Source organism: Tarenaya hassleriana, unplaced genomic scaffold (assembly GCF_000463585.1).
Source record: "Tarenaya hassleriana unplaced genomic scaffold, ASM46358v1 Cleome5, whole genome shotgun sequence".
NCBI lineage: Eukaryota > Viridiplantae > Streptophyta > Magnoliopsida > Brassicales > Cleomaceae > Tarenaya > Tarenaya hassleriana.
In genome coordinates, this window is record NW_010967707.1 from 4357236 (window position 1) to 4382653 (window position 25418).

The following is a 25418-nucleotide window of genomic DNA, read 5'->3' on the forward strand; positions in this document are numbered from 1 at the left end:
TCTCTTTCTCGTCGTTTGATTTGATGAAGGAATATGCAGAGATAAGAACGTTAGTCTCTGATTCCCGCAAGATATCTTCCACAATGTAGAAACAGGAGAAAGAAATGGGGATTATTACCTTGCGGATGTTACATTATTACATCACACAGTTTCTATATAAATAATGTGTTAAGGTTGGGGAAGAAGAACATGTTCTTGACCATGTTTACAACACTTTTGCTTCCTCGATGATCTCAAGTTCTGATAAGTGTCTGCCACAGAGATTTCTATCATTTCGCTGTGCAGATTTTTCACTGAACGCTTTCAAAATTTCTGGGAAAATTTGTACAAGAAAAAAAGATGACCAAACACAGCAGTTTTCACACATGATATCGGGACAGAAACAAGAAACGGAGATCAGATCAGGTGTTCTTAGGGTTTGACCATCGACCTTTCTTCCTCATCCTCCGCTTCCGTACGAGCTTCTTCCTCCGAAGCCTCACTTTCTTAGCGAGCTTCATCTTCATCTTTCGCTCAAGCTTCTGCACCAGCTTCGCCTCCAATGGCGGATCACCGACCGGCAAGTTCTCCTCCTCATCATCATCACTCCGATCATCGGAAACCGGGGTCTCCGACTGGGGAACCGCACAAACAGCCCACGTCGAAGCAAAGGGTTGTCGGAAAAGGGACCCACTTAGGGTTTTAGCGGAGAAAGAGATGGATAACGGCGGGAGAGTGGGAGCTACCACAAGAACAGAGGGAAACAATCTCAGACACGAGAAAATCAGACAAGGATGAGAGGAATCGGCATTGAGAGTGAAGGGTTTGGACTTGGAGAACGAGCTCTGTGAAACGAACAGAGCCATTTGGTTGTGCTGTCAGGTCACTCAACTACATCATGTTAGATTTCGTTTTATATTAAACCATTTTGGACAGAAAACCCTTAAACCATTTACGAATAAATCATTTTGTCATATGCTTCATCTGTTCATTCTTTATATGTGATTTTGAACCTAAATAGTTCCGAGTTTGAAATCCGACCATTGTGGCTATTCTGATTCTAAGTCAGAGATCAGATATGAAGAGATTAAAACCCGTGCTTGAACTCTTTTATTTAGAATCAGTTTTCCTTCTCGCGAATACGTAAATATGCATTTATTCATACAAGAATCGGAATGAAAACTTGGATACAAATAATATGAAGCAATCATTTTCTAAAAGCGAAGCAAAATTTAAAAAAAAAAAACTGGGTAAAAATGATTCAAACTTCCATAGAATATGATGAAAGAGTCCAAAGTGCATGAAAGAAGAAAAGATACGATCAGAACCTTGTCTTCTTCTTTAAGCTGGCTGCTGCTCGGAACAAGAGTTTTTTTGCTCAAACGACCTGGTAATTCTCTGCGATGAGTTGCGTCCTCTGCGCAAACTTTGGAGGGGCACCTCCTCTCAGCGGAACGATCCCCATCACCTGCATCCATCACATATTCGGTATTCAGTCTCCTAACTATCGGGAAATTCCCGTATAAAACGATATGGAATCCAACGTTTTCGGTCCAATATTCATTGACATGGTTTGGGTTTCGATTCATCTGTTAGTGTGAAAAGAGGGGGTGAAGAAGTGAGATGTGAGTAAGAGAATTTACCCTCAAGTCGCTGTAAGTGCTGGTGGCTGCGAACCCGACAGAGATGGGGAAGAAAACCGACGAATCCACTGGTGGCACCACAAACTCCATTGATCCGCTGCCCCGAGATTTAAAACACCGAGTTATACCAGAAAGAAAGTTGACAGAGATGCGAATTTATCGAATGGTGTCGTCGATTTACCTGCGGTTAGAGTTGTCAATGAGAAGTATTGACCATTCCAGAACAGAATTCCTCGAGTCATACCTGAAATGCATTCATAACAAATGGTTGGCTCGTAAGTAAAGGTTCATTTGATTTCAAAAACCTAGAAAAAAAAAAGTGATTAAAAATTTCCAAACCTCCACTCCCCGTCGATTTGTCTGACACTGGGTGCCTCGCGGAGAGCAGGCAGCGGTACGGAGATAATCACATTCTGCAGATCAAAGATTGACGAGGCTTCGTACTCGATACTGACATAGGTCTCGTTTCCAGAGACTGAGGGCCAGCAGTTAACTGCACAATATGGGGATGGATATTCACATAAAGAAGACAGGACAAGTTAAAATGTAAAAACTGTAAAGGAGAAACCACAGTAACTTTTTAGACTTACTTGTTAATGGCACCATTGATTCGTCTGCTCCTTGCATTCTCCATCTCAAAAGACCAACACCATCTCCGCCTTGACCGGTGGGGAATGGCCGGTTAGGGTCCTTCAGACCGAGGATATTCTCGTTAGCAAACAGTTCTTTGTTTATGTTAGGATGGGTCTTGAAAAGGATGCCGGGATTTCCACCAGTTTCGATCTGAAAACAAAACAAAAAAATACGACATATCATCAAGTTCATAGCAAAGAATGACACAAACGATTAGAGAAGATACACACATGCGAAAGAGCTCACCTGAACTTGGACCAGACCATCTTCTTGGTTAAGAATTTGGAGAGACAAGGTGCCTTGAACATCAAAGTTACTGATTCCGCCATCCCGTCTCAATGTGACACTGAGCTTCTCTTCAACCGTCAATGTGTATGGATCAGTTGGAGGTGGAGCAGCCACTTTGGATTGGCCTATTATAGGCTTAACATCTTCAACAATGACTTCACCTTCTGCTTTAAGGGACTCCATCAACTGGTTCGCCCTCTTGGACTTGCCAAGTTGCATGCCATGACCCTTGGAAGGAGCAGTAGCAGAAGACCTAAGCCGATCTGTGAAGGTTAACAACAGTCAAAAAGGTTTCCACATCACAGAGATCTTTGATCCAAGCAAGGTGCCACGAAATAAAGGAACTAAACCGATTAATCATGGAGTTGGGACATTTCGGAAATGGGAAACACTCGGGAGGAAAGCGGACAGAAGGCACAGACCTTTAGCTTTGGTACCAGTAGGCTCAATATCTGAGATCATGCCAAAACCAGATCCACTTCCAAAACCACCACCACCACCACCTCCGCTGGATATGCTCATGTCACTGAAACTGCTCTCAAGTTTTCCAGATCCCATTGAACTCAAGGACATAAATCCTCCCTTGTCACCTCTATTCTTCTCAATCTGGGAATCGCAGAACAAATGTTAATAGGATTTACAGAAAAAGAAAAAACAAAGTAGTGAGCATTCCCAGTTATGTACCTTGCTTTTGTCAATCTCACTAGCCTTACGCTTCATCACGTCTCTAGTCTCATTGATTTTGCTCTGCATGACCAGTTTGTGCAATTTCTCCTCATGACTCTCCATCTCACAGTACTGCTTAACCTGAGCAACTGTGACACTCTCCCTGTGCCCAAGGGAAATGACTTCGTCAAAGGCAAATATCAACTCAAAGGCAGCCCCACCAATCCCTTCTTCATCTAAAGACATGGAATACTCGGGTACCTATAAACATTTGGGCAGTCAAATTGCATGGTTTTGCCTTGTCTGTATGAAAGATATGTTAAAGTTTGAAATTACATCCTCACCCTTCAGAAAAATAAAATTGAGAAAGATGAGGACTGTCTGTATCTTAGTAAACAATATTGAAAATAACAAGGACATTGAAGAATCAGTGAACACAAGATGCAACAGCACAAAGCAAATTCCACCTTGAAGGTAACCAGGACCCAAATAGATCAAGGGCAAAAGGAGTTAAACTCAAAGAAGAAATTATAACTCAAAAATGAAGACAGACACATACAAGTTTGGAGAGCATCCTCAAAGTGTCCAAATCTTCTAGAATGTTGCTCTGCTTGGTTGTGACAAGAAGCAAAAACAAGGCTTCAATAGGCTGGTAAACATATCGGACATTCTCAGTCTCAACATATGTATGCTGCTTGCCAGTGCCAACCAGCTTGGGAAAAGCTGCAAGCAGGCCTTCAATTCTGATACGAGACATGTCCACAAATTGTCTGGAAACAAGCACTGAAATAAAAAATTCAAAGTAAAGTGAAGCTCATGAAAAGCTAAACAATAAAAAAAATGGAATAAAAATGCGCCAACAGCTATCTAGTAACATAAATCATAGAGAACAGTTGAATGATATGAATGATTCAGAAAGAGCTCACCTTTCCCGGACTTACTCACGATGGAAGCAGCTAGGACAACCTACATAAATCACAGGTTATAACCTTAGCAAGGTTCCATGTACCACCAAACAAAAAAAAAAATAGGAATCTAAAGTTGCACAAATTAGAGCAGACAGTCATACCATTTTGATTGGCTTTTTGGATCCCAACAACACCAACAACTAGAAGGAAACAACTGAACTGTAAAGAACCAAAGATATAGAAAACCCGGTTAGCACCCTAAACAAAAAATGTGAATCAATGGCAAGAACAGAAAGTGTGAATGAACTTGATATCAAATACAACAGTGCGTCGGCTTCGATTTCAAGGGATAAACTATCGCATTTACGAAAATGGCGACTTTCTAGGGACTTCTCCTATTTGTGATTCAGCCATCAAGCTGTGTTCAGCTTAAAGAATTCATCCGATCTATGTCTCACTTATAATTTCGGGCACTTTCGCATTTCTCCAACAGTACCTATTTCCACCGTACAGTAATTTCATTTTCGAATCACGGATCACAGAAGAGATCTCGCATCCGGTAAAGTTGAAATGACGAACCAGAACGAATACGAAGAATTCACAGTGCGACACAAAAAAAAAAGTGCAAATCAAAATCCGAGAAATGAACCCTAGATCAGACCGATCTAAGACCGCAAGAACAACACTAAACCCATAAAGCCTATTTAGAATCAATACCGCCATTACAGGACATAATTCAAACATAATACCAAATCGAATCACACGGATCCGAGAATGAGAAATCTCATCAAATGTAGATCCGAGAATTTCCGCAAGGAACCAAACGAGAAGCAGGAGAAGAGACCGTACCCTGGATCGATCTCACAATAGCATTAGGAGCTTCCCGAGAAAAAGATCAGAGGAGGACTGTGTCTGTAAAACAAATTCGAGTGAAGTTTTCATAAAATTTCATCGCGAAAAAAATATAACGTTCCGGAGGCGTGAACAAACGACAACTGGAGAAGCAGCAATATCTGGTCTTGGGCTTAACTGTACGGCCCATTAAGTCGTTCACTCATTTTAATTTCGGCCCATTTGTAATCCCTAATTGTAACTTTCTTCATATAAAATTACAAGGCAAAAAAAAAATAAAAAGAAAAAAAAAACTCAGTTGTCTATGGACGTGTTTCATTGGACATATGGACTACTTCTTAGATTAATACTATTACAATTATGGGTGACTGAATATTAATTTTAATTATTTAAATTAATTTATATAAAAACGTTGAAAATTAGTATGACCCAATAAAATTAGAAATAAAGCCTTATCTTTCTTTAATAATATTTTTTTAAATGTCTCTTAGTGATAATGTATTAAATGAGTATGAAAACATTATTGTAGTTGATTTATTATATTCTGATGGAAAACAATTTAGTGTAAAATAACATGATTACTCTCATATTTGACTGCAGAGTTTAAGTTATGGTCGGTTAATAATAAGACAAGAATAACAAAAAAAACATAAGAGACGTGAAAAAAAAAAGAGAGTGACGACCATATCCATATATATTATATATAATGTATTTTCACCGGAGGTGTAAAACGGGTGGTTCGGCCCGATCCAACCGTTCCGATCTGAAAATATTTTAACTCAACTCAATCCGATCCGTTTTTTAACGAGTCAAAAATTATTTGGTTCGATCCAAATGTACCAATTCGCAAAACAAATATATAATTAAAAAAATAAATTTAAATACTAAAAAATATTATAAATATAATAAAAATTTTAAAATTTAAACAAATAAACTGGATATCTATTAAAACACAATTTTTATATAAAATATTTAAATATATATATAAATTAAAAATTAAAAAAAAAATCTGGTTCACGAGCGAACTTGTGGGTTCGGCGAGATAACTCGTCTGACCCATTTTTTTTCGGGTTCAAATATTCTAAACTCGAAAAAATATGGAATAAGGATTGACTCGGGAGGCATCCCACCAGCCGAACCCAATAAAAATAAACTATACCCAATATAACAAGAACAAGAAGATGCTACGTTCTTTTTTCGGTCTTTGAAGGATGGTAAGCTTGGAGACAGGAACCACTCAATTCCAAAACAAGAAAAAAAAAAACAGGCAGTGAACTACCCACCTCCATTTCCAGCTTTAACCATGGAAACACCTACCAATTCATACACAGAGTGAATGACATAATTCAGACACAATCAATGGAGAGTTGAGATCAAGACAGGACACTCCTCGGCTCTACCAACTTGTTCAACAGGCAGTCAGGATTCGGAACAGGAAATACTACCAACAGTTGAATCTATTTTGTATGAAATTTGGAAGAGTGCACAAATCCCTCTGCTACGTTTCCAACAACAATAACAACTCCATGGCGGATGCTTGAGAGATGAATATATTAGATTCGAAATGATACCAGGGACAATCTGACTTCCGGATTTGTCAGAGCCCCGGAGACGGAGACAGAAGAACTGAAGAACATCGGGATCGGAGAAGTCTTCCTTTCCGAGGTACTGAGGATCATCGGGCTAGTTCTCTCCTTCTGTCGCCCTCGTTGCTCTTAAACAAGGGAAGAAAGAGCTGTGGAAGTTCAAAGAAATTGTTGTGGATTTCATAACGGTGATTGTAAAACAAACGTGACGCAACAATTTGAATTCCAATGATACTAAACTCACGAGTCCAGATTTAATATCATTGGAATTCAAACTATATAGCCACATTTTACAACCACCGCTATGAAACTCGATTTATGTTATGTTACCAGATACAATTACTTAGAAACCTATGGATTTAACCAAAGATAATCATGCTATGAAATGCCACACACATATATGTGTGTGTGTGTGTGTAGTGTGATCAGTATCCCAGTTTTGATCCTCAGTCTCTATCTTGTACCAAGTTGTTGACCATCTTAACCAAAGGAACAGTTCCCTTGGACATGATCTCAAGTCTAGACGTGTTGGAAGCGTGTGAGAAGAGCGACAGCCCGAAGAACAACAGCTCCGGGAGGAACAGCCGGGACGACAAGAATCCATGCCAATAGAGAGGTTCCAGGTCAAAGAAGGCGTCGAAGAATCTTCTTGTAGCATCTAGGTCAAGCTTCAGCAGAATATCCATTCCAAAACAGAAGAATTCCCTCTGCCTACGCCGTTCAATCGGCCACAAGTCTCCCCACACTTGAGCAGAGAGTTTATTTCCTCTTAAGGTTTTATCCGAACCAAGGCTTCGAACAATGGCATTTGCAACTATGGGAGCTGCTGCAAGAGTCCTAGCCACCATGTAACCGGTTGAAGGGTGTACCATTCCGGCCGTGCCTCCGATCCCAACAACCCGTTGAGGCAAGACAGGCAATGGGCCTCCCATCGGGATCACGCAGTACTCGTCCTCCTCAACTCTCTTCACATTTATGCCCAGATGCTTCAGCCTAGCAACCATCCTTTCTTGGATATCCTCCATACGCAATCCAGGTCTAGCGACAAGAGAAGTTTCCTCCAGAAATATCCTGTTGGACGAAAAGGGCATTGCGTACAAGAACGTCGGAAGCTTTCTGTTCCTCTCCTTTAATTCCCGGGAGTTTTCAAGATGGCTATCTCTCCAGTCCATGAAAAGCATTTTGTCTACATCAAACGGGTGGCCGTCAACCTCAGCCAAGATTCCATAAGCCACTTGGTAACCTGGATTGTACGGCTTATCATACTGAACAAGGCAACGGGAGAATCCCGTGGCATCAAGAACCACAGCAGCCTGAATCTTTACACCATCACTACAAACCACGGTAGAATTAGACTCCGCATGAATGACATTAGTAACTCTAGACTGGTGAAACTTCACACCATTGGATATGCATTTCTGAAGCATTTTGGATTTTAGCAGTTTCCGGTTAACTCTCCCATAAGGTCGGCCTAAATCCTTCTTGACGTGATCATCAACGTAGACAACAGCACCAGACCAGGTGGTGTCAAGGCAATCAAGCAAGTCCATAGCCTCAAACTCATCCACCCAAACCCCATAGTTGTTAGGCCATATGAGCCTTGGAGATGGATCAATCGAGCAAACCGAGAGTCCAGCCTCGGAAACCTGCTGGGCAACAGCTAGACCAGCCGGACCACCACCAACCACGGCCAAGTCCACAGCTTGACTCTTACAAGGGTCGTATAAGGGAAGCTCAAAGTCAAGATTCTCCTTCTTTGTTTCAGGAACAAGGTCCAAGAGTGTGCTACTGCTACTTCTACTTCTACTCAAAGCATAAACACCAAGACCAGTCTTTATTCCCCTCTTCTTATGACAAAGTTTAACCCTTGAAGGGTTCAGAATATTACTACTACTGCATTTCTCAAGCCCATGAAACTGGGAGACGAATTCGAGCTTGTTGGGAGATCTCAACAGAGTATCCATGGAATCCCAAATTGGGTCAGTTCCCAAATTGACGAAACGCTAACCTAGAGAAAGATAAATTCAAATTCCAGGAGAAAACCCGAGACGATTTCAGACCAAAGAATTGCAAGACCTACAAGAATTAGAATTAAAAAAAAAAAAAGGTTTCATGAAGTGCAGCAAAAGATACAGAATTTGGGGGCGGAAGCCGCGGAACTCGAAAGGAGAAAACGAATGAACACGAGGGAAATGGCGTACTTACCCAGAGGCGGAAGCTTCATGGAGATGACGAGTGTTGAGTAATATATCCAAAGAACAGAGTTTCGAAGAAGGATAATACATGGCGATGCTAACCTCGGGGCAAGGAGAAGAAGAAATTCAATGAGGGTAATGGCAAAGGAGAAAGAGCCTACAATTTTTGTGGTCCACTCACTGGCCATTTGGATATTGTAATCAGACCCAAAAGTAAATTTTTTTTATGCGTTTCTATTTAAAAAGTTGGAATTTGACGAACACAAAAGAAGATAACCTGGATTCTTATACAAAAAAGATTATATATTTTACGATATAATCGGATATTAATTTTTAAAGTTACATCACTTTTTTATGCGATTAATTTGTTTGCTTGTTCATATGTATTTCTCTATTAAAATTTTAGATTAAAATTAAATTAGTACTTCAGAGAAAAAAAATTACAACAAATCAGATTATAAACTCAGGCACAAACGAAATACATCATCAATCAAAAGGAAAAAAAAAAGGAACATTTTGAAGAGAAGAGATAAAAATAAAAATAAAAGTAAAGTGAGATAATTCACGCACTAAAATTACAAGTTCTTAATCTGTAATATTAGCAATAAAAAGCTAACAAAAAGAACCTCTTACTAAGTAATAATAACAATGTTAGTGACCCTATAATACACCCACTCAACAAGTCTTTGCATAAGGAGAAAAAGGCCGAAGCTGAAAGGTTCCAAAAGCTATCTTTGTTGATTCTAAGAACCTCTGTACACAAGCCATGAAAAGAAACAAAACCCTGCAAGTTTGAAGGTTGAAGGTTGTGATGATTATGATCAGTTCATACACACAAAAAAAAACTGCAATGGTGTAATGATGATGATGATGATGTGTGGCTCACTCACCTGTTGCTACTCAATCGCTTCCGAGGTTGTCGTAACTAAATCCTTCAGATATTGTCTCCAATCTCTTGTTGTCCCCTGCAAACACATCTTACTTATCTTAGTCTTCAGTTTTTTCCCCCCTACACCTCTCTCTCTCTCTCTATCATTAACAATTCCGGTTTCAGACATTCCCTGTAGGATTCTTCTACCAGAACAGAATGTCTCACATGTTACCAAGTTCCATCGCTTTTGAAACGGGCTTCCTCTGATGTTTTCCTTATGTTTACAGATGCTTACCTTGGTACTCTCCCCTCTCTCGAGAGTCCAGGAAGTTTTCGTTATCGTTCACAAGGAAAGGCGACCGATCATAGCTCTCCAGAATGTCTGAAATTACAAGTCAACTTACGGTAAACAATGAAATGCAAGTTCCATGAATATGCCCAGTTAAATCATGAAATGAAAATAGGTAAGAAAGTGGTTTCAGAGAAGCAGCCAGTAACTTGGCTTGTGTGTGTGTGCGTGGTGGCGGGAAAGAGAGACTAAAGAGAGGGAAACAGATAATGTATAAGAGATAGAGAGGGACCTGAACTCTGGGAGAAATCAGCTGTCAGATCAGAGAGACTGAAATTCCGAGGGATTTGTCCTAAAAACCCGAAAGTAGAAGTGTCTGCATCAAGAAGCGGATCATTGAGGGGTTGGTTGTTGGACTCGCTACTGAAAGATCCAACGGAAGCATCTCCGACTACTGAGGAATGTGCCTCAAGGGTAGTCCGGTCACCACCATACATGAACTGACCACACATCGAATAACCATCCTCGGGTTTGATCATTCCTCCACCATTCATACCTTGCATCAGATGCATGCTAGTTACCTGTGAGGAAAGCATGTTTGGAGGAGCATCAACTCTCCTAGCATGGGTTGAAATGTCTACAGAAGGTGGCACATCTGTATTCAACGATGAGCCTCCGTTGAGGAATGCATTGGACAGAGCAGAAGCCATTGGATGATTATGTGCATTTTCTGACTTCAAGGATTGATCAGTGTGCTCTGGTGCATAGCATACTTGCTTCTGATGCGCTGTCAGAGGAACTTATGTCAGTTTTGCTGGGCTATATATCAACTCATAACTGCTCCATTTTTCTACCACTAAGAACAAATCCACGAGATTGTAGAATAGGGATAAGTTTTGAGACTTAAGCTGAAGCAGGGTAATGAATCTACTAAGTTATAAATAGCACATTCTACTAGACTCATGTGCCTTCCGAAGACTCAGAACAACTTGAAAACTATCACCACTCGAAAGGCTCAATCTTGATATCATAAAAGAAATGCCAAAAGATGGACAAAGTAAGAGCAAGTGAAATGCAAACTAAAGACCCACTACTACTAAATATCCGTTACCTGATGGAATATGAGAACCATTTGTAGTCTGGACAGGATCAACTTCAGTAGGGTGAAGCTGACGCATGAGCTGAACTTGCTGCTCAAGCAGCTTGTTGAATTCCATTATCTGGTGCTTCACCATGAGCCTGAGATAATAAGCCTTGAAAAATTCCCGATTCTCTTCTTCAAGCTTCTGCCAAACTGTAAACCAGAAGATAACCCAAGGGTGACAAAAATATCCAAACAAGTTGGCACCAATATCTGTAATAAATTCTGCTACTGTTGCCACCATCATCAACCCTCGTTCCAGACACTTAGCCTCTCACTAACCTGATGACCGACTAGTATTCAATAATGTCATTAAGTCACGATTACATCTCTCGGGTATATCACTTCCTAACTGGGTTCTTTAACAGATAAGACCAAAAAGGTGATATTTCACAAAAAAAAAATGCAACAAAAAAATATTTTACACAACCTCGATCAAAATCCTTCTCCAGATGGCAATGGCCCAGGGATAAACAAGTAAGAAGTGTTGATAGATCTCAACAAAGAAATTGATCCAATAGCCAAAACCAAAGACAAACAATGGAGGATTACATCATCAAATACTACTGGTTTAAAACTGAACAAAAGACTGCAGGGGTCACCTAGTTCTGTAAATCCAGGCTCTATCTTAGCCTGCTCCAGTAGGGTGTCCACAACTTCTTTCTGGTTCATGTACAGTTGGAGGCATCGCTCTATAAGGTTTTGAACCTGTAACGAAATAATAACGGTCCAAAGAGTAAGACTTTCTTCAGCTTAAGGTTATCCCAGAAAGAAATAAGACGCAGAACCTCAGGCTGAAAAAGGGCAAAAAAGCTAAAGAGGAGAATAGCTAAGATGTTTTAAGTGGACTCAAATGAAAGCCCTGTTAGGAGTTGTTGTGACTTTGGTAAAACAAGAAATCTAAAACATATCTAGCTGAGAAAAATGATAAGAAAACAGAAATTTCATGCTTTTGTATCTTACCAACTGTATATCTTGACGAGACACCCTTCTCACCGGTCCACTTGACATGCCGACCAAATGCTAGCGAAAGAGATCTTATTCCTGTCACGAAGAAGCAGTATCAGAATATATTTATCACTTGAATAGCTCGTAAGAGAATGTAGCAGACATCATTTCACCTGGAAAAAATCCAAAAAATATCAACTACCAAAGATATCTTAACTCCTACTCTTCATCTTTCAGAACATTGCGCTACTTAACGTTAGCATCAAATAATAGAATCTCTCAACCTTTCTTAAAGGATGACCTTTCTGTTCCCATTTGCCCAAAGCAGTTAACCGCCGATATAAAAACTACAAAACCCTATTGTCAAACTACAATCCACGTAAACGAACTGGCACGAAATCGCCAAAAAGCAAACTATAGGATAAAAATAGCAATCAAACCATAAGAAATGCACTAAAATCAATCCCCCGTCTTGCTATTTCAGTGGAAAAGGCACCAAAATCGCAAACCGAAACGAAATCACAAGTTCCTTGATCAGCGAACAATACCAATCACCCAAAAAAAAAGAGGAACCAGAAATTTGCATTCGGATAGATTTTTTCTCCGGCAGCGGAGATAAAGAGAGTAGACAGAATCACGTATTCAAGAACAGATAGAGAAACCCGAGGGGTTTGATCCCCAACCATAAATTCGCAAACAGGATAAAGCAATCACACCTGAAATCATCCTATATTTTTCCCCCGCAAAACCTCGAAACTAATGCCATCTCCATACACAACCGGATCAAATCATATATCAAAACACACAAAACGAATAAGACACAGATTGGATTAGGTTAAAACCCCCGAAAGAAGTCAGACAACAACACGAGAGATCAGACCGAGACTAACCCATACCTTGATCTCGAATCCGAGAAAACAACAAGGGTAATCGTCGGGAGAAAGAAAAGAGGAACCCACCTTCACTAAGCCTTTCTTTTTCACGATGGATTATGGTGATCGTGGTCGTGGGAGAATTCCCTCTGTTCTTATTTTATTTTAATTAAATTATTTAAGCCGGGCGCAGGGAATCTGCCACGTGGACAATGTAGGGTTTTGTTCTCCGTGTCAAACTTTAGCCGTTTTTTTCTCACTTTTAAAAACATTTGATGAAGAAATAAATCCAATAAATAATCCAATATGTAAACTTATTTTATATTATTCATATTCAGATATTCTCTTTTTTATAGCATGATAACAAAAATTATGGTGTGCAATCTACAAGCAATTGATACAATGTGAATGGGCAATGCCTGTAGATTGATAATAAATTTGTGTGTGTATATATATATATATGGACGAGCCAACCCTCGTCATATATATATATATATATATTTGCTTTAAAAGTTTAAATGGCCAATGCCAGTGAAGCCCAAAAGATTTCACCTTTTGTAGGCTTAATGAGCCCATCTCTTTGGTACGTAGAAATAAAAAGTTATATATATATATATATGTTAACCAAAAATAAAGCCCATAAAATTAGAAATTAATTGAATTTCAACTCCAAATTGTATGTCATTAAAAGAAAAAATATATTGAGAAGCAGAACGGATAAAATGAATAAAAAATGAATATTCGTAAATTACTAATCTGCTTTACTGTTGATTTTATATGACATTCTATTCACATTTTTTTTTATAATAATCACCTATTAAGGAAAAAGAAATATTCTAGAGTATATTCCTCTCACCTATTACGGGAAAGAAAAAAAAAACATTACTCTAGTGACCAAAAATGCTAATATTCTTCTGTAGTGGTGAAGTCATTAATGATAATGGTGCAACTTAAACAAACATATAAGCTTTTTATGGAAGTAAATGGTAACGGATAATTAAAAACTAATTAAGAAAATTAGTTAAAGTTTCCTTCAAGAGAACTTCATTTTATTATCAGAAGAAGAAAAATGGAAACAATTATCCAAACATTGTGACTTAATTACAATGACTCTACATTAATTAATTGCAATTAAAACCGGTTAGCAAAGTGGTTAAGAGTTTTTTATGTTCCCATGTGCTATAGTATAAATACATGCCCCCATATGCATCAAAGTTATATAAAGTTAAAAAATCATAGTTATAAAACCAAATTGACGTCTCTCTCAATGGCTGCTTCTGCTTGTATCCACTCGACAAATGATGGAGCTAAGTAAGATAATCACTTGCCAATATATATATAACTATATATATATATATAGACACACACATATATACACTTACGTATCTTTCATGCAAATATAAAGTTCATTTGTACAATGTTTGTTATGCACTTCCATCCATGCATGAATACATCCGTACACTCTTTGGCACATTTATGTAATGTACCTTCACTGTGAATTATTGCTTTTGAATATCAGATCGTGGGTTTGTCTGCAATGGTGGAAGATGACAAGGCTTTTATCTTTTATTTGGAGATTGTCTGTGGGTTTCTCCCCGAGGTATCTATTACATTCGAACAGTCCACGATATCATATGTATATATATATATATATAGTTATATATATTATATAGTTTGTTGATAATTTCATTGTTTTAATTAAATATAGAATAAACGGAGTGAAAGGGTTCAAAAGCATTGAGGACGTCCAAGATGGGATCCCAAGTGAAGTGACTGAGATTGTTCTTGTTCGTCATGGAGAGACCACGTGGAATGCTGCAGGAAGAATCCAGGTATATATATATATATATATATATATACACATACACACAAATACATCCCTGCAATATAGCCTCGTATATATGTCTATACATATATACATAAGTTTTTACGTTTGTTAAGCATACAAGATCATTAGATATATAAAAAAAACATGACGAGGTTGGTGTTGCCATGGCGATTCAGGGACAAATGGAATCGGACCTAAACGAGGTTGGACAGAAGCAAGCTGTTGCAGTTAAGATCTTCTCCATATGTCCTCTTCTTCTTCTGTGATTTGTACGTATATGTGTGTGTGACATCGTGTGTATATATATATATATGTGGAATATGTAAATCTCAGATCGCAGAGAGACTGGCAAAGGAGCCGAGACCAGCAACTGTGTATTCATCGGATCTCAAGCGAGCCAAACACACAGCCCTCGAGATTGCCGAAAACTGCTTTTGCCCTGAGGTCCGTATAAACACTTGTATACATCATACATGCATGTCACATATATAAATTTGTGTATGTATATGTTATATATCTTCCCGATGTGTACTGGGTCTCTCTCTCTCTCTCTCTCTCTCTCTCTCTCTCTCTCTCTCTCTCTCTCTCTCCTCCTACTTGTACGAGACAAGTTGTGTGTGTGAAGTCTAAAACATGGCATTGTGTGTGCTGACCAATATATATATACACACGCACACACAAAGATGACAAGAATGGGTGATATGTATGTATGCGTGTGTGTGTGTATGTATAGGTGATTGAGGTGCCAGAACTGAAGGAGAGACACGTGGGGAGTTTGCAAGGGCTGTTTTGGACAGAAGGTGAAGAAAAAGAACCTCAAGCTTACAGAGCATTTTTCTCTGACCAAAATGACCTCGAGATTCCTGTAAGATTCTCTACTCTCTCTTGAAGTTGAATATCCTTCTCATCTCATTTATTTATCTATTTATTAAAAAAAATTATAATTTTCACATGTATATATGTATATATAATAAACAAAAAAGGGTGGGGGAGAGAGCTTTGACCAGCTCTGTGAGAGATCCATGCATGCTCTTGAGAAGATTGCCAAGAAGCACAAAGGTATGTTGTTCTTCTATCATATACATACATATATATGTATGCATGTATAAAAAATGGGTCATTCTTCTTCTTCTTTTATCAGAAAGCGAACCCATTTGAGAGTACTGTTATACCTTTCAGAGAGCCATATGCTTATGAATATGTGTGTGTGTATGTATATGTGAAGGGGAGAGAGTGATAGTGGTGACACATGGAGGAGTAATAAGGGCAGTCTACATGAAGATCACGGCGGCTCCCTCCGCCGGCAAACTCCTCAACGCCTCCGTCAACGTTCTTCACTTCGACGGGAAATGGAGCATCAAGTCATGGGGCGACGTCTCTCACCTCTCCTCCGTCGGATTCCTCCAACGCGGCTTCGACGGTGACTCCAAGCATTGACCATTCACCAAACCCTGTCTCCGTACATACATACATACATACATATGTGTGTGCGTACATGTGCATGCGGAAGTGGAGGAAGATGCCCTTTGTTTGGAACAGCTTCTCTCTTTCTTCCTGCCTTCTATCTTCTTGTCCTGTTTTAATCGATTAATAAGAGTTTTCAAGGATTCAGAGGTTTTGATACATACAAATTGCTGATGCAATTCTTTTCCAATTTCACAAAAAAAAAAAACAGAAGTTGCAGGAGACACAACATACATTAAAAAAAATACCGGAATTGTTACACATAACTGTATGACCTATGAGCATATCTTATCAACAACTAAGGCTTTCGAAGGCAGCAACAATGGATGTCTCTCTAAGATCCATTATGTCCCTTACCCAAAGTTGCGTTTCACTTTCCAATCTTAAGTTAACAGATGAAGCTTTAGCCCGAACTCGGGGTTTTCTTGTTAAATATCGAGACGCTCTAGATTGATCCTAGTTGCAGAATTCTGGATGAGTTCCTTCCTGGCATCAACCTGAATCAGACGAGAACATATATTAGCATAAGGAGCTGTAACTGTAAGATCGAGCGAAAAAGGGTGGCTGCTAGTTTTTTGTCAGAACCATTTCTTTCTCTGTTCATCTACTTTAAAGAACTGAACACTGTTTGCTAGTGAACAGATAGATTGTTCCCACTACTTAATTCTCCTGTAATGTCCTCGACACTTGTTTATTTATACGAAACAAAAATCAGCTTACCCGTGAACCCATAAGAGAAGAGAAGACGACATTTGCTTCAGCAGCATCCTCGACCACTAGTTGCTTCAGTAGCCTTCTTTCAGGATCCATGGTCGTCTCCCATAGCTGTTCAGGCATCATCTCTCCCAGACCTGCAAGAGCATAAAAGGAAACATCACAACAACAACGAAAAGAAGAAGAGAACAACCCAAGAACAACCCAATGGGGAGTACCATAATGTGACATAGAAAACAGAAGAGATGCTACCAACATATCAATGAAGTCCAACTTCCTCAAACATCTTTTCTCAGTATATATATATATATATATACACACACACACATATATATGATTGTCAATTCAATCAAATCTCTCTTTTCTAAACGTAAGAGTTGAATGAAATAGTCTTTTATGCATCACCCATCCAACAGACGAAAGATTTGACATGTTTGCTTTGAAGAAACTGGACTCTAGTCAAATTGTTACATTCTGGTATTAGGTGCTCGAGATGCAAAAACTTCACTCTTGGTAAATATTGTTCCAGAAATCAATATTTATAGAAAGGATGATTGGAGGTCGAGACTTGGCTATATGCAAAGACTCGAGAGTATCTTATTGCTTCGGTTTGATATATTACCTTTGAACCTTTGAATGTTGTACGATGCATTTCCCGGGAATGATGCTAGCAGCTTTCTAAGATCTGCACCATCATAGCAATAGTGTGCATGTTTCCCCCTCTCAACCTGGCCGTTTTCAGACAGAACCAGCATTAAAAAAACTATCCACCTAAAAGTGTAGATCTAAAGGACAAAAACTGCTGAATGGGACAGATGCTAAGACTTACTTTGTAAAGGGGTGGAACACCAACATAAATGCAACCTTCATCAAATAAAGCTCTCTGTAGAAAAGAACTCTCATCTCAGTGTCAGTTTCACAACTATATTAACTCCGTTGGACAATCTAGAGGTTCATTTTACTCTGTTATCCTGAACTAATATACCTGATATCTATAGAAAAAGGTCAACAGAAGCGTCCGGATATGTGCTCCATCAACATCTGCATCTGTTAAGATGATAATTCTATGGTACCGTAAATTTTCCTTCTTAAAATCCTCCCCCTGAAAAAAAAAGATGATCAAACAGATAAAGTTTACCGCGATACTGAAAAGAAAGAAAATGGCCAAGGAATGGGAAAAGGGTATCATTACCTTCACTCCAAGGCCAAGGCCGAGAATTAGATTTTGAATTTCTTCGTTTTTGTACATGGCTGCTTCATCTTTTCTTTCAATGTTCAAAATTTTACCTCTTAAAGGAAGAATCGCCTAGAAAGATCCAAAATCCTGGTAAGTTATACGCTCAAACATAGGATGCATCAATTTACTAAGACTACAATCTATGTGCTTTAACTCGTCAAAAATGACCAAAGATAAACAATATATGGGTTGTTACATTTGCCAGTGCAGACTCGATATGATTCTATAATTTTTCAAAAGACAAGTGAAACCCAAAATGGCTTTCTACCACAGTGAGACCAAACCAAACTATATATTTATACTTTCACTGTACCCTTTTCTTGATCTTATTGCCACAAAAAAAAAAAAGAACGTAAGAAAAAGCCTGTGAAACAGTGTCTTTTTGGCTGGTTACGTATTGGCATACTAAAAAGGAGCCAACCATAGTTATCAACATCCAATCTTTTCATGCTTTCAGACAGCACGAGAGATGCTGTAACAAATCTACTCAAATACGGAAGAGAAACTTCACATGCTATGGAAATCCCAAGCACCAGAAGGGAGTCGGGTCAAGAAAAATGCAGTGTCAAACAGAAGATCTTCATATGATAAGTCATAGCCTTAGCTCTGAGGTATCAGCTATTGGGTCTCTCAAAAGATAGATATACATCCAGATCGGTATAGCGACATAATCAAATGCAGGTCCATGAAGCGTATTACCTGGAACCGTCTGTCACGACCCTGTTTAGCACTGCCACCAGCAGAATCTCCTTCAACTATAAAAATTTCTGGAGACATTGGCAAAAACATATGTTAATGCTTGATTAAACTGGACAGCTTGCAAATGTTAACTGCTGAAGCCAATATATGATCACAACCACTTGCTTACAATTTTCTACCACACTTTCAAAGTAAGAAGGTAGACTTCTTTTGCAATCTCATAGAAACCATATATTTGCGCTTCACATAACTTTATGACCGTATACACTTTCTCTGTCCATGTTCTGATTTAAATACAAATGGCATTCTCATTATGGCAAAGATATACCAGATTCCTCAGGGTTTGTTGATGAGCAATCAGCCAGTTTCCCTGGAAGCGAAGATGATTTCAGAACGCTTTTTGATCTGACCAACTCCCTTGCCCTCTTGGCAGCCAAAGCAGCCTACAAAAGGAAAGAGTTTGTGGATGTTTACATAGCCTAGAAACCAGTATTTTGAGAGAGTGTCACTGTATAGATAGTCATTTCTCAACTGATGCTACCGTTTTTCAAGGGATAAAAAAAAACACATTCCATTCCAGTACCTGAAATTGCGAATGCATGTATGCAGAAAAGATACAGAAATACAAGCTGGTACATCAATGGAGTACCTTGTAAGCGTTCAGGGATTTGGAAAGAATGCTCTCGAGCACATCAGGATGTAACTCCAGATACTCTGTCAGGTACTCCTGGACTGATTGATCGACAATTTTTCTCACCTCTGGATTTCCTAATCTTGTCTTGAGGGTTAGGAGATACAAGACACAATATTAGCGGCAAGAAATATTTAAAGAATACCCACCAAAATTAACCCCCGTTACCTGGAGATGATTGCTAAAGAAGAGTAAAACAATCATTATGCTTCAGTTACCTTTGTTTGACCTTCAAACTCAGGATTAGGAACTTTGACTGAGACGATGCAGGTCAGCCCTTCTCTGACATGTTCCCCACTCAGGTTAATATCTTTCTCCTGAAAACACAATCAACAATGCCAGTACTGACAATCTTAGAAAACAAATGTCATTCTCTACCAGATACTGGTAATGGTAAATGCTTAATCTCTTGCAAAAGTGATATCTGTAATTGACACGTTCCCTGGATATGTACACCATTCACTCTCCGTAATAGCACAGAAATACTGAAGAACAACTAGCTCACATACTGCAGATGTACAGGCATTCAAATTCAATCTGTATCAACGAAGAGACAAATATATTTATTGACCCACATCATTACTGAAGACACTTTCAACCAAATTATAATCATTAAAAACTGTCAGCAAATACCCTGTTCAGATTATTATGAAAAGGGAGAAAAAGAAGAAGACAGAGATGATCAAAACCTCCAAAGGACAGAAATAGAAAGAGCAAGGCAAACAAAGTTGGTTACTGGCGTCATACCTTGACAACCTTTGACTTTTTTGCAAGGCTATTAAGAGTTCTTGTTAACGAAGCCTTAACTCCGTCTATGTGTGTCCCACCGTCAATGGTGCGAATACTATTGGCATATCCCAGCATTGTGTCTGAATATGCATCTGAGCACCTGACACAATATAAGCCAAGAAAATTGAGATTAAACCGAACATGGATAGTTCACTACTTCATTAGACTCACTACACTGTATGCAGATATTTACACCACAAAAAGGACATCCTGATATAAGTCCTTTTTCCGAGTCCAGTTAAGAGATAGAGTAAACCATGAAACTAGAAGACCTTAGTGATCAATTATGACGGTTTACGATAAACATAATCCAATCATTTCCTGTATTTACAAGATGTGTGGAGCAGATAATAGCAACATACCATTGGAGCGCAACGTCAATGGTTGTACCATTTATCTCTTTTCTGAAACCCAGCACATCATGAAGCGGTTTCTGAGCGAAACATTTGTCAGTTACTCTTTTTGAGCTAACAGATACTCACAGTGATATAGAATATAGCAGCAATGATAGCGAGACATGCATGAAAAGGAATTAGTTCAAACAGAAACTTAGTTAATAATATCAGTTCCATACACAAGTTATGATAGAGCCCTCAACAGAGATGGACTACTTGGAAAATAGTGTTCAACATATCCTACCAGCTCCAAAGCTTGGGTGAGAAAAGAAACATCTAATACCAGAACATTTCATTTTGCCTCATAACAACTTTCCCTCTCTCTCAAGTAATTCAGCCCACTAAAAATCATAATAACATCTTAGCCTAGTAGATATATAAAAACCTGACAGGCTTTATAGAAATATCAGAAGTAACCCTGGGTACAAAGGCTCACCTTATCAGTATTTAGCCAAATAACATATTCAGTTAATCCTCCAGCATAAAAATATTCAGTATACAGACCCTTTTCAGGATCCTCCTCCTCCTTTTTTAGAGTGATTGTAACCTGCAAACATAAATACAGAGACCCTGATTATAACAAAATGATAACAAAAAATTGGATTCTGCAAATGAAATCAAGAACTTTATAAAAGAAACAAGTTGAAGAATGCTAAAGGAAGGAAAAAAAATAACATTACAACGTTCAAATGAAAAGAATTTAACACGGTTGCCCATGCTTTTAATAATAAGTTCACCTTTGGGTTCAGAAAAGCAAGCTCCCTAATTCGTCCAGCAATAGTGTTATGCTCAAACTGAATTGCAGTTGTGAATACTGGGAAAAAGTTTGTTCCGGAAAGGAAAATTAATCATCAAATCTTATCTCTGGGAGAGCAAAAAGAAAAAGTATTGGAAACAGGCAAAACCTTCTTTGTCTGGCCAAAACCGAATGCGTGTCCCTACAGAACTCTTTGAATCTGGGGGGACGACATGACATGTAAGTGTTGTTATGGGCTTTCCACGAGAATAACTTTGATTAAACTCCATCCCATCCCTCCAGACAGTAACCTCTAATGCCTGCAACCATTCAATATTGTCATTTCCTATAGCCAAACTTGAAGTCTTTCCAAATACAACTCTTGCTTTATGTTGGAAAAGCCAAACGCTTTTTCAATAACTAACAAAGAGTAATTTTGGTCTTTCGTTCCTGGAAAGAATTCCACAACCAATGTGTCCAGTTCTTCCGTGCATGAAAATTTTTGCTTTCATGCCAATGCACAAAATATTCGAAAGTACCTTATTTAACAATTTTTTAGGAACCAAAAAGAGGGATATAGAAAGAATTCCCTATTTCCAAAGGGAGAAAGAACCGACATGATTAAATATTAAGACTCACCTCAGACAAAGCATTCACAACAGATAAACCCACACCATGTAATCCACCAGAGACACTGTAACCGCTACTTGAACCACCAAACTTGCCACCCGCATGTAGGATCTGCACAATATCCAACTAGATTGATTAATTGCACAATTAAAAGAAACGAAGAAAAAAGACTGAAAACAAACAAAACTTTCCAGTAATGCTACATAAGCCTACTGTAAAAAACTTCCTAGACAATAGATCACCCTCTTTAACATTAAGAAAGAAGACAAGAATATTCACTAAGTGATCAAAATCAACTTAACTAGGATGTTCTGTCTGAAAATTCCAAGCCCTAAGTAGTTTGTAGAAGTACAAAAAATACACAAAGAGGGGTTCAGGATTACAAGCAATAATGATGCATTCTATATCTCAGAAAATGCAACAGAATAAATACAAGAGAAATACAATCTTAAACAAAATTTGGGAATACATAAATAAGTGCTTAAGAGTTCCCAATCTGTTCCGAGAAAATTTCATTATGTAGAATATTTTAGAAACCAGAAACCATTATGTTGTTGGAATTTATTTTTAAAGCATTGATTTAAGGTAATGCATTATCAATTATAAGGACTTAAGCGGCAATACCGTGAGGACAGTCTCCAAAGCAGATTTTCTTGTCACAGGATGCAAATCCGTGGGTATCTGCAAGAAAAGTACATATAAATGAAAACAATCATAAAGCTCTTGCGGTTTGACTAGGACATATCCATCAAGATGCACATAAAGCATTGTTCCTAGTCCTCTACCATTATCTTATTGAAGCAGTCTATAAGAGTCTAAGAGAAAAAAACTAAATAGCCAAAAAAATGAAAAATAAAATAGTATTCCCATATGTTGTTTTAACACAACAAGCCATGAGTGGATATAAAAAGCAAATCGGCAGTTTCATAGCATGATTAGAGAATCAGTCCATATGTTCAACAGTAAGCTCTTAACATTGGATAAGCAAAGAAATCACATACCCCACGCCCATTGTCAGTTATGCTCACAGAATTATCTGAGTGCAAAACAACATCTATCTTCGAAGCATAACCAGCTTGTGCCTCATCAACAGCATTGTCAAGTATCTCATAGACCTACAAGAAGAACACACATAGGAAATTTCGGAATCATATCTTAGCAAGAGCTAGTAGAACAAGGAGAATTAAAAGAAAAAGGGATTTACCAAATGGTGCAAACCACGAGGACCAGTGCTCCCAATATACATTCCAGGCCTTTTCCTAACAGGGTCTAAGCCTTCCAACACCTAACATAATAGAGAGCATTTGAAGAAGCAAAAACTGAAATTTAGAGCAAGCACTATTAACAACAATTAATGGTTGAAAAGCATTTTCCCATTGACTATAAGCAATAAAAGATCATGTTTTTTATGGCATGGCAGCATAACTATAGCTTTTTGTGTGATTGAGTACCCAAAAATAGACAAAGGTCAAGTAAACAATACAAAACAGAATCAGGATAATTGTAAGAATTACTTGAATTTGCTCGGAACTGTAACCCTTAGAGGTGGTGCTTTCTTGGAAAGCCTCGGTGGTGATGGTTGATGACATGAAGGGCCTTGATGAGACCGCATTTCTTTGTATCAGTCTACCACTCAAAACCTTGATTAACGGAAACTTTATCCTAAAATCGAAGGAAAAATACAGAACCCAACTGAGAACAGCCAAAGCATCAGAATTTCTGCCAAAATTAGGAAATTCACTAAGTCATTAAAACCCAGAACGCATACATTCGCGATATAAAGAGCTTCATGAGCAAGCCAAAGCTAAAGATAGAGACTTGGAATGGAAAATGCAAACTTTGAAGTAATTGGTATTCATATCAATCAATCGAAGCACATAAGTATCCAAACGCAGACATCACTTAGATTGCCAAGTTTCCACCGTAATATCGGAAACCAAACACAAATCTTTCACGGATGAACTAGCGAATTTCGATAAACCAAGCCGAACCCACGAATTTTTCAGTGACCGGAAGTAAAAGATTGGAACTAAGAATGCAAAGTTCCTCTTTTATCACTCCACCAATTTTCACCAGAAGCAAACAAAAAGAACGATGGCAGAGCAGGAAACCTGGGTCTGGCGCAGAGAAGCGAAGGAGAAGAGAGAGAGGAGCAGTGACGCTGAAGAGAAGGAGAGAGACAGCGAGAGAAGGGAGCATGGCGAGAAGCCATTATGACACGAAGATACAGGTGAAGATAAGGAGGTTTGTGAAGAAGCGCCATGGACGCTACAGAAACGAGAGGTTTTTCTTTGTTTTCTACTTGTGAAATAAACCCTAAAAGATACATACATAATTCGTCGACCCAATTTACTGAAGCCCGGTTTAATAACCAAACCGGAGAAATCATATAATCGAACCGGTTTTTGAACTCCGTCTATGACGGTGGGTCCAGTTTCCGACCGTTACGCAGACTACAAAAATGGAAATAAAAGGGGGGGCGGTACTATGAAATACCAGAAATGCCCCTGAGATTCAGAGAATCTTGTGAAGTTTCCTTTTTTCTTCTAGGAGAGGCGCGTGTGTCTCTATACGTACATTCTCATCTGTTTTCTTCCTCTCTCTCTACTGTTGCTCCTTCAATGGCGATGAAATCCGTCTCCTCCGGCGGCGCTTCCACTTCACGCGCTCGGTTGTCGGCTCGGAGATTAACTCAGAACACGCTGATGGAGTCTGCCTCTGGGTTGAAACCCCGGGATTCGGCGGAGAAGATGAGGAGGATGGTGAATGTGAGGGAGAGGAGCTTCAATGGCATGATTCCACCATAAATAATTTTCTTTGAATCTAATAACAGTATCTTATATAAAAAGAAAAATAACAATGCAAGAAGACATGATGGGGGAAGAAAGACTCTGCAGCAGGAAGAACAAGGAAATGTAAGCACTTGAAACAGAACAAACTACCATGTCATCCCCAGGAAGAAATTGTAATACAATCTAACATAATGCCATTACATAGATAGATAGATAGATAGATAGATAGATAGATAGATAGATAGATAGATAGATAGATAGATATAGATCTCTGTGTGTGTATAGTGTAGATACAAAAATCACTCTGAGAAATTCTCATCTCTTCAGGTTTACACAGGAAAAAACAACCCCCAAAAATTCTAGTTCACTGCCTTTTGTTGCTGGTCCAAGTCAACTTCCTACTATGAGCCAAGAATAGGAGGAGGAGAAGAAGAAGCAACATACTGAATAGCATTCTTGGCCTGTGAATGAGTTCATCTAAATCTTCGTTTTGTCTCTCCATAAGCAACAACGCCGAGTACTGTTATGGTGTACCCTCCAATTCCCATCACAGTGACTGGATTTCGGAAGAG

The 25418-nt window shown here is 38.7% G+C and overlaps 8 protein-coding genes across 12 annotated transcripts in view; 2 read left to right on the forward strand and 6 right to left on the reverse strand.

Annotated features, from left to right (window-relative positions):
• LOC104826885 (alpha-L-arabinofuranosidase 1-like) overlaps window positions 1-293 on the forward strand; it is a 5190-nt gene extending 4897 nt beyond the window's left edge. For all 3 annotated transcript variants that reach the window (XM_010559825.2, XM_010559827.2, XM_010559828.2), the window contains one exon: window positions 2-293. In XM_010559825.2, coding sequence (XP_010558127.1) covers window positions 2-89 — 88 coding nt within the window. In that variant the 3' untranslated portion in view covers window positions 90-293. The remainder of the gene's footprint in view (window position 1) is intronic.
• Window positions 294-401: 108 nt separating this feature from the next.
• On the reverse strand, window positions 402-845 carry LOC104827450 (50S ribosomal protein 5 alpha, chloroplastic-like). Its single transcript, XM_010560620.1, has one exon. The coding sequence runs from the start codon at window positions 843-845 to the stop codon at window positions 402-404; it is 444 nt and encodes a 147-aa protein (XP_010558922.1).
• A 322-nt stretch (window positions 846-1167) lies between these two features.
• Window positions 1168-5075, reverse strand: LOC104826886 (coatomer subunit delta-like). Its single transcript, XM_010559829.2, has 12 exons — window positions 4967-5075; window positions 4279-4336; window positions 4136-4175; window positions 3769-3992; window positions 3228-3470; window positions 2966-3149; window positions 2502-2806; window positions 2213-2405; window positions 1962-2115; window positions 1804-1866; window positions 1623-1719; window positions 1168-1447 (listed from the first exon to the last, which is right to left on the reverse strand). The coding sequence occupies exons 2-12, from the start codon at window positions 4279-4281 to the stop codon at window positions 1358-1360; spliced, it is 1596 nt and encodes a 531-aa protein (XP_010558131.1). The 5' UTR covers window positions 4282-4336; window positions 4967-5075; the 3' UTR covers window positions 1168-1357.
• Window positions 5076-6240: 1165 nt separating this feature from the next.
• LOC104826887 (lycopene beta cyclase, chloroplastic-like) lies at window positions 6241-8914 on the reverse strand. Its single transcript, XM_010559830.1, has 2 exons — window positions 8761-8914; window positions 6241-8631 (listed from the first exon to the last, which is right to left on the reverse strand). Exon 2 carries the CDS (start codon window positions 8517-8519, stop codon window positions 7002-7004), a length of 1518 nt encoding a protein of 505 aa, XP_010558132.1. The 5' UTR covers window positions 8520-8631; window positions 8761-8914; the 3' UTR covers window positions 6241-7001.
• A 357-nt stretch (window positions 8915-9271) lies between these two features.
• LOC104826888 lies at window positions 9272-13043 on the reverse strand. Of its 2 annotated transcripts, none has more exons than XM_010559832.1 (8): window positions 12959-13043; window positions 12015-12095; window positions 11654-11759; window positions 11022-11204; window positions 10203-10697; window positions 9917-10003; window positions 9641-9715; window positions 9272-9534 (listed from the first exon to the last, which is right to left on the reverse strand). In XM_010559832.1, exons 2-7 carry the CDS (start codon window positions 12060-12062, stop codon window positions 9651-9653), a joined length of 984 nt encoding a protein of 327 aa, XP_010558134.1. In that variant the 5' UTR covers window positions 12063-12095; window positions 12959-13043; the 3' UTR covers window positions 9272-9534; window positions 9641-9650. The 2 variants fall into 2 exon arrangements, with proteins under 2 accessions (XP_010558134.1, XP_010558133.1); XM_010559831.2 differs by having other exon boundaries at window positions 12896-13001.
• A 1062-nt stretch (window positions 13044-14105) lies between these two features.
• Window positions 14106-16371, forward strand: LOC104826890 (metal-independent phosphoserine phosphatase). The gene is made up of 8 exons (XM_010559834.1): window positions 14106-14182; window positions 14391-14471; window positions 14580-14703; window positions 14876-14926; window positions 15033-15143; window positions 15433-15564; window positions 15683-15758; window positions 15925-16371. The coding sequence occupies exons 1-8, from the start codon at window positions 14139-14141 to the stop codon at window positions 16134-16136; spliced, it is 831 nt and encodes a 276-aa protein (XP_010558136.1). The 5' UTR covers window positions 14106-14138; the 3' UTR covers window positions 16137-16371.
• Window positions 16372-16377: 6 nt separating this feature from the next.
• LOC104826889 (DNA gyrase subunit B, mitochondrial-like) lies at window positions 16378-24368 on the reverse strand. Of its 2 annotated transcripts, none has more exons than XM_019204163.1 (21): window positions 24166-24368; window positions 23569-23716; window positions 23259-23339; window positions 23056-23169; window positions 22679-22735; window positions 22064-22165; window positions 21594-21744; window positions 21426-21502; window positions 21125-21235; window positions 20656-20726; window positions 20252-20393; window positions 19723-19821; window positions 19463-19591; window positions 19142-19256; window positions 18814-18881; window positions 18070-18183; window positions 17863-17979; window positions 17707-17760; window positions 17500-17605; window positions 16884-17014; window positions 16378-16660 (listed from the first exon to the last, which is right to left on the reverse strand). In XM_019204163.1, exons 1-21 carry the CDS (start codon window positions 24315-24317, stop codon window positions 16592-16594), a joined length of 2208 nt encoding a protein of 735 aa, XP_019059708.1. In that variant the 5' UTR covers window positions 24318-24368; the 3' UTR covers window positions 16378-16591. The 2 variants fall into 2 exon arrangements, with proteins under 2 accessions (XP_019059708.1, XP_010558135.1); XM_010559833.1 differs by having other exon boundaries at window positions 23569-23773.
• A 584-nt stretch (window positions 24369-24952) lies between these two features.
• The window catches only part of LOC104826892 (probable sugar phosphate/phosphate translocator At3g10290), a 3007-nt gene continuing 2541 nt past the window's right edge, over window positions 24953-25418 (reverse strand). Inside the window, exon 5 of the mRNA XM_010559835.2 lies at window positions 24953-25418. This exon is cut by the window's right edge and continues 13 nt beyond it. Within this exon, the coding sequence (XP_010558137.1) occupies window positions 25320-25418 (99 nt within the window). The 3' untranslated portion in view covers window positions 24953-25319.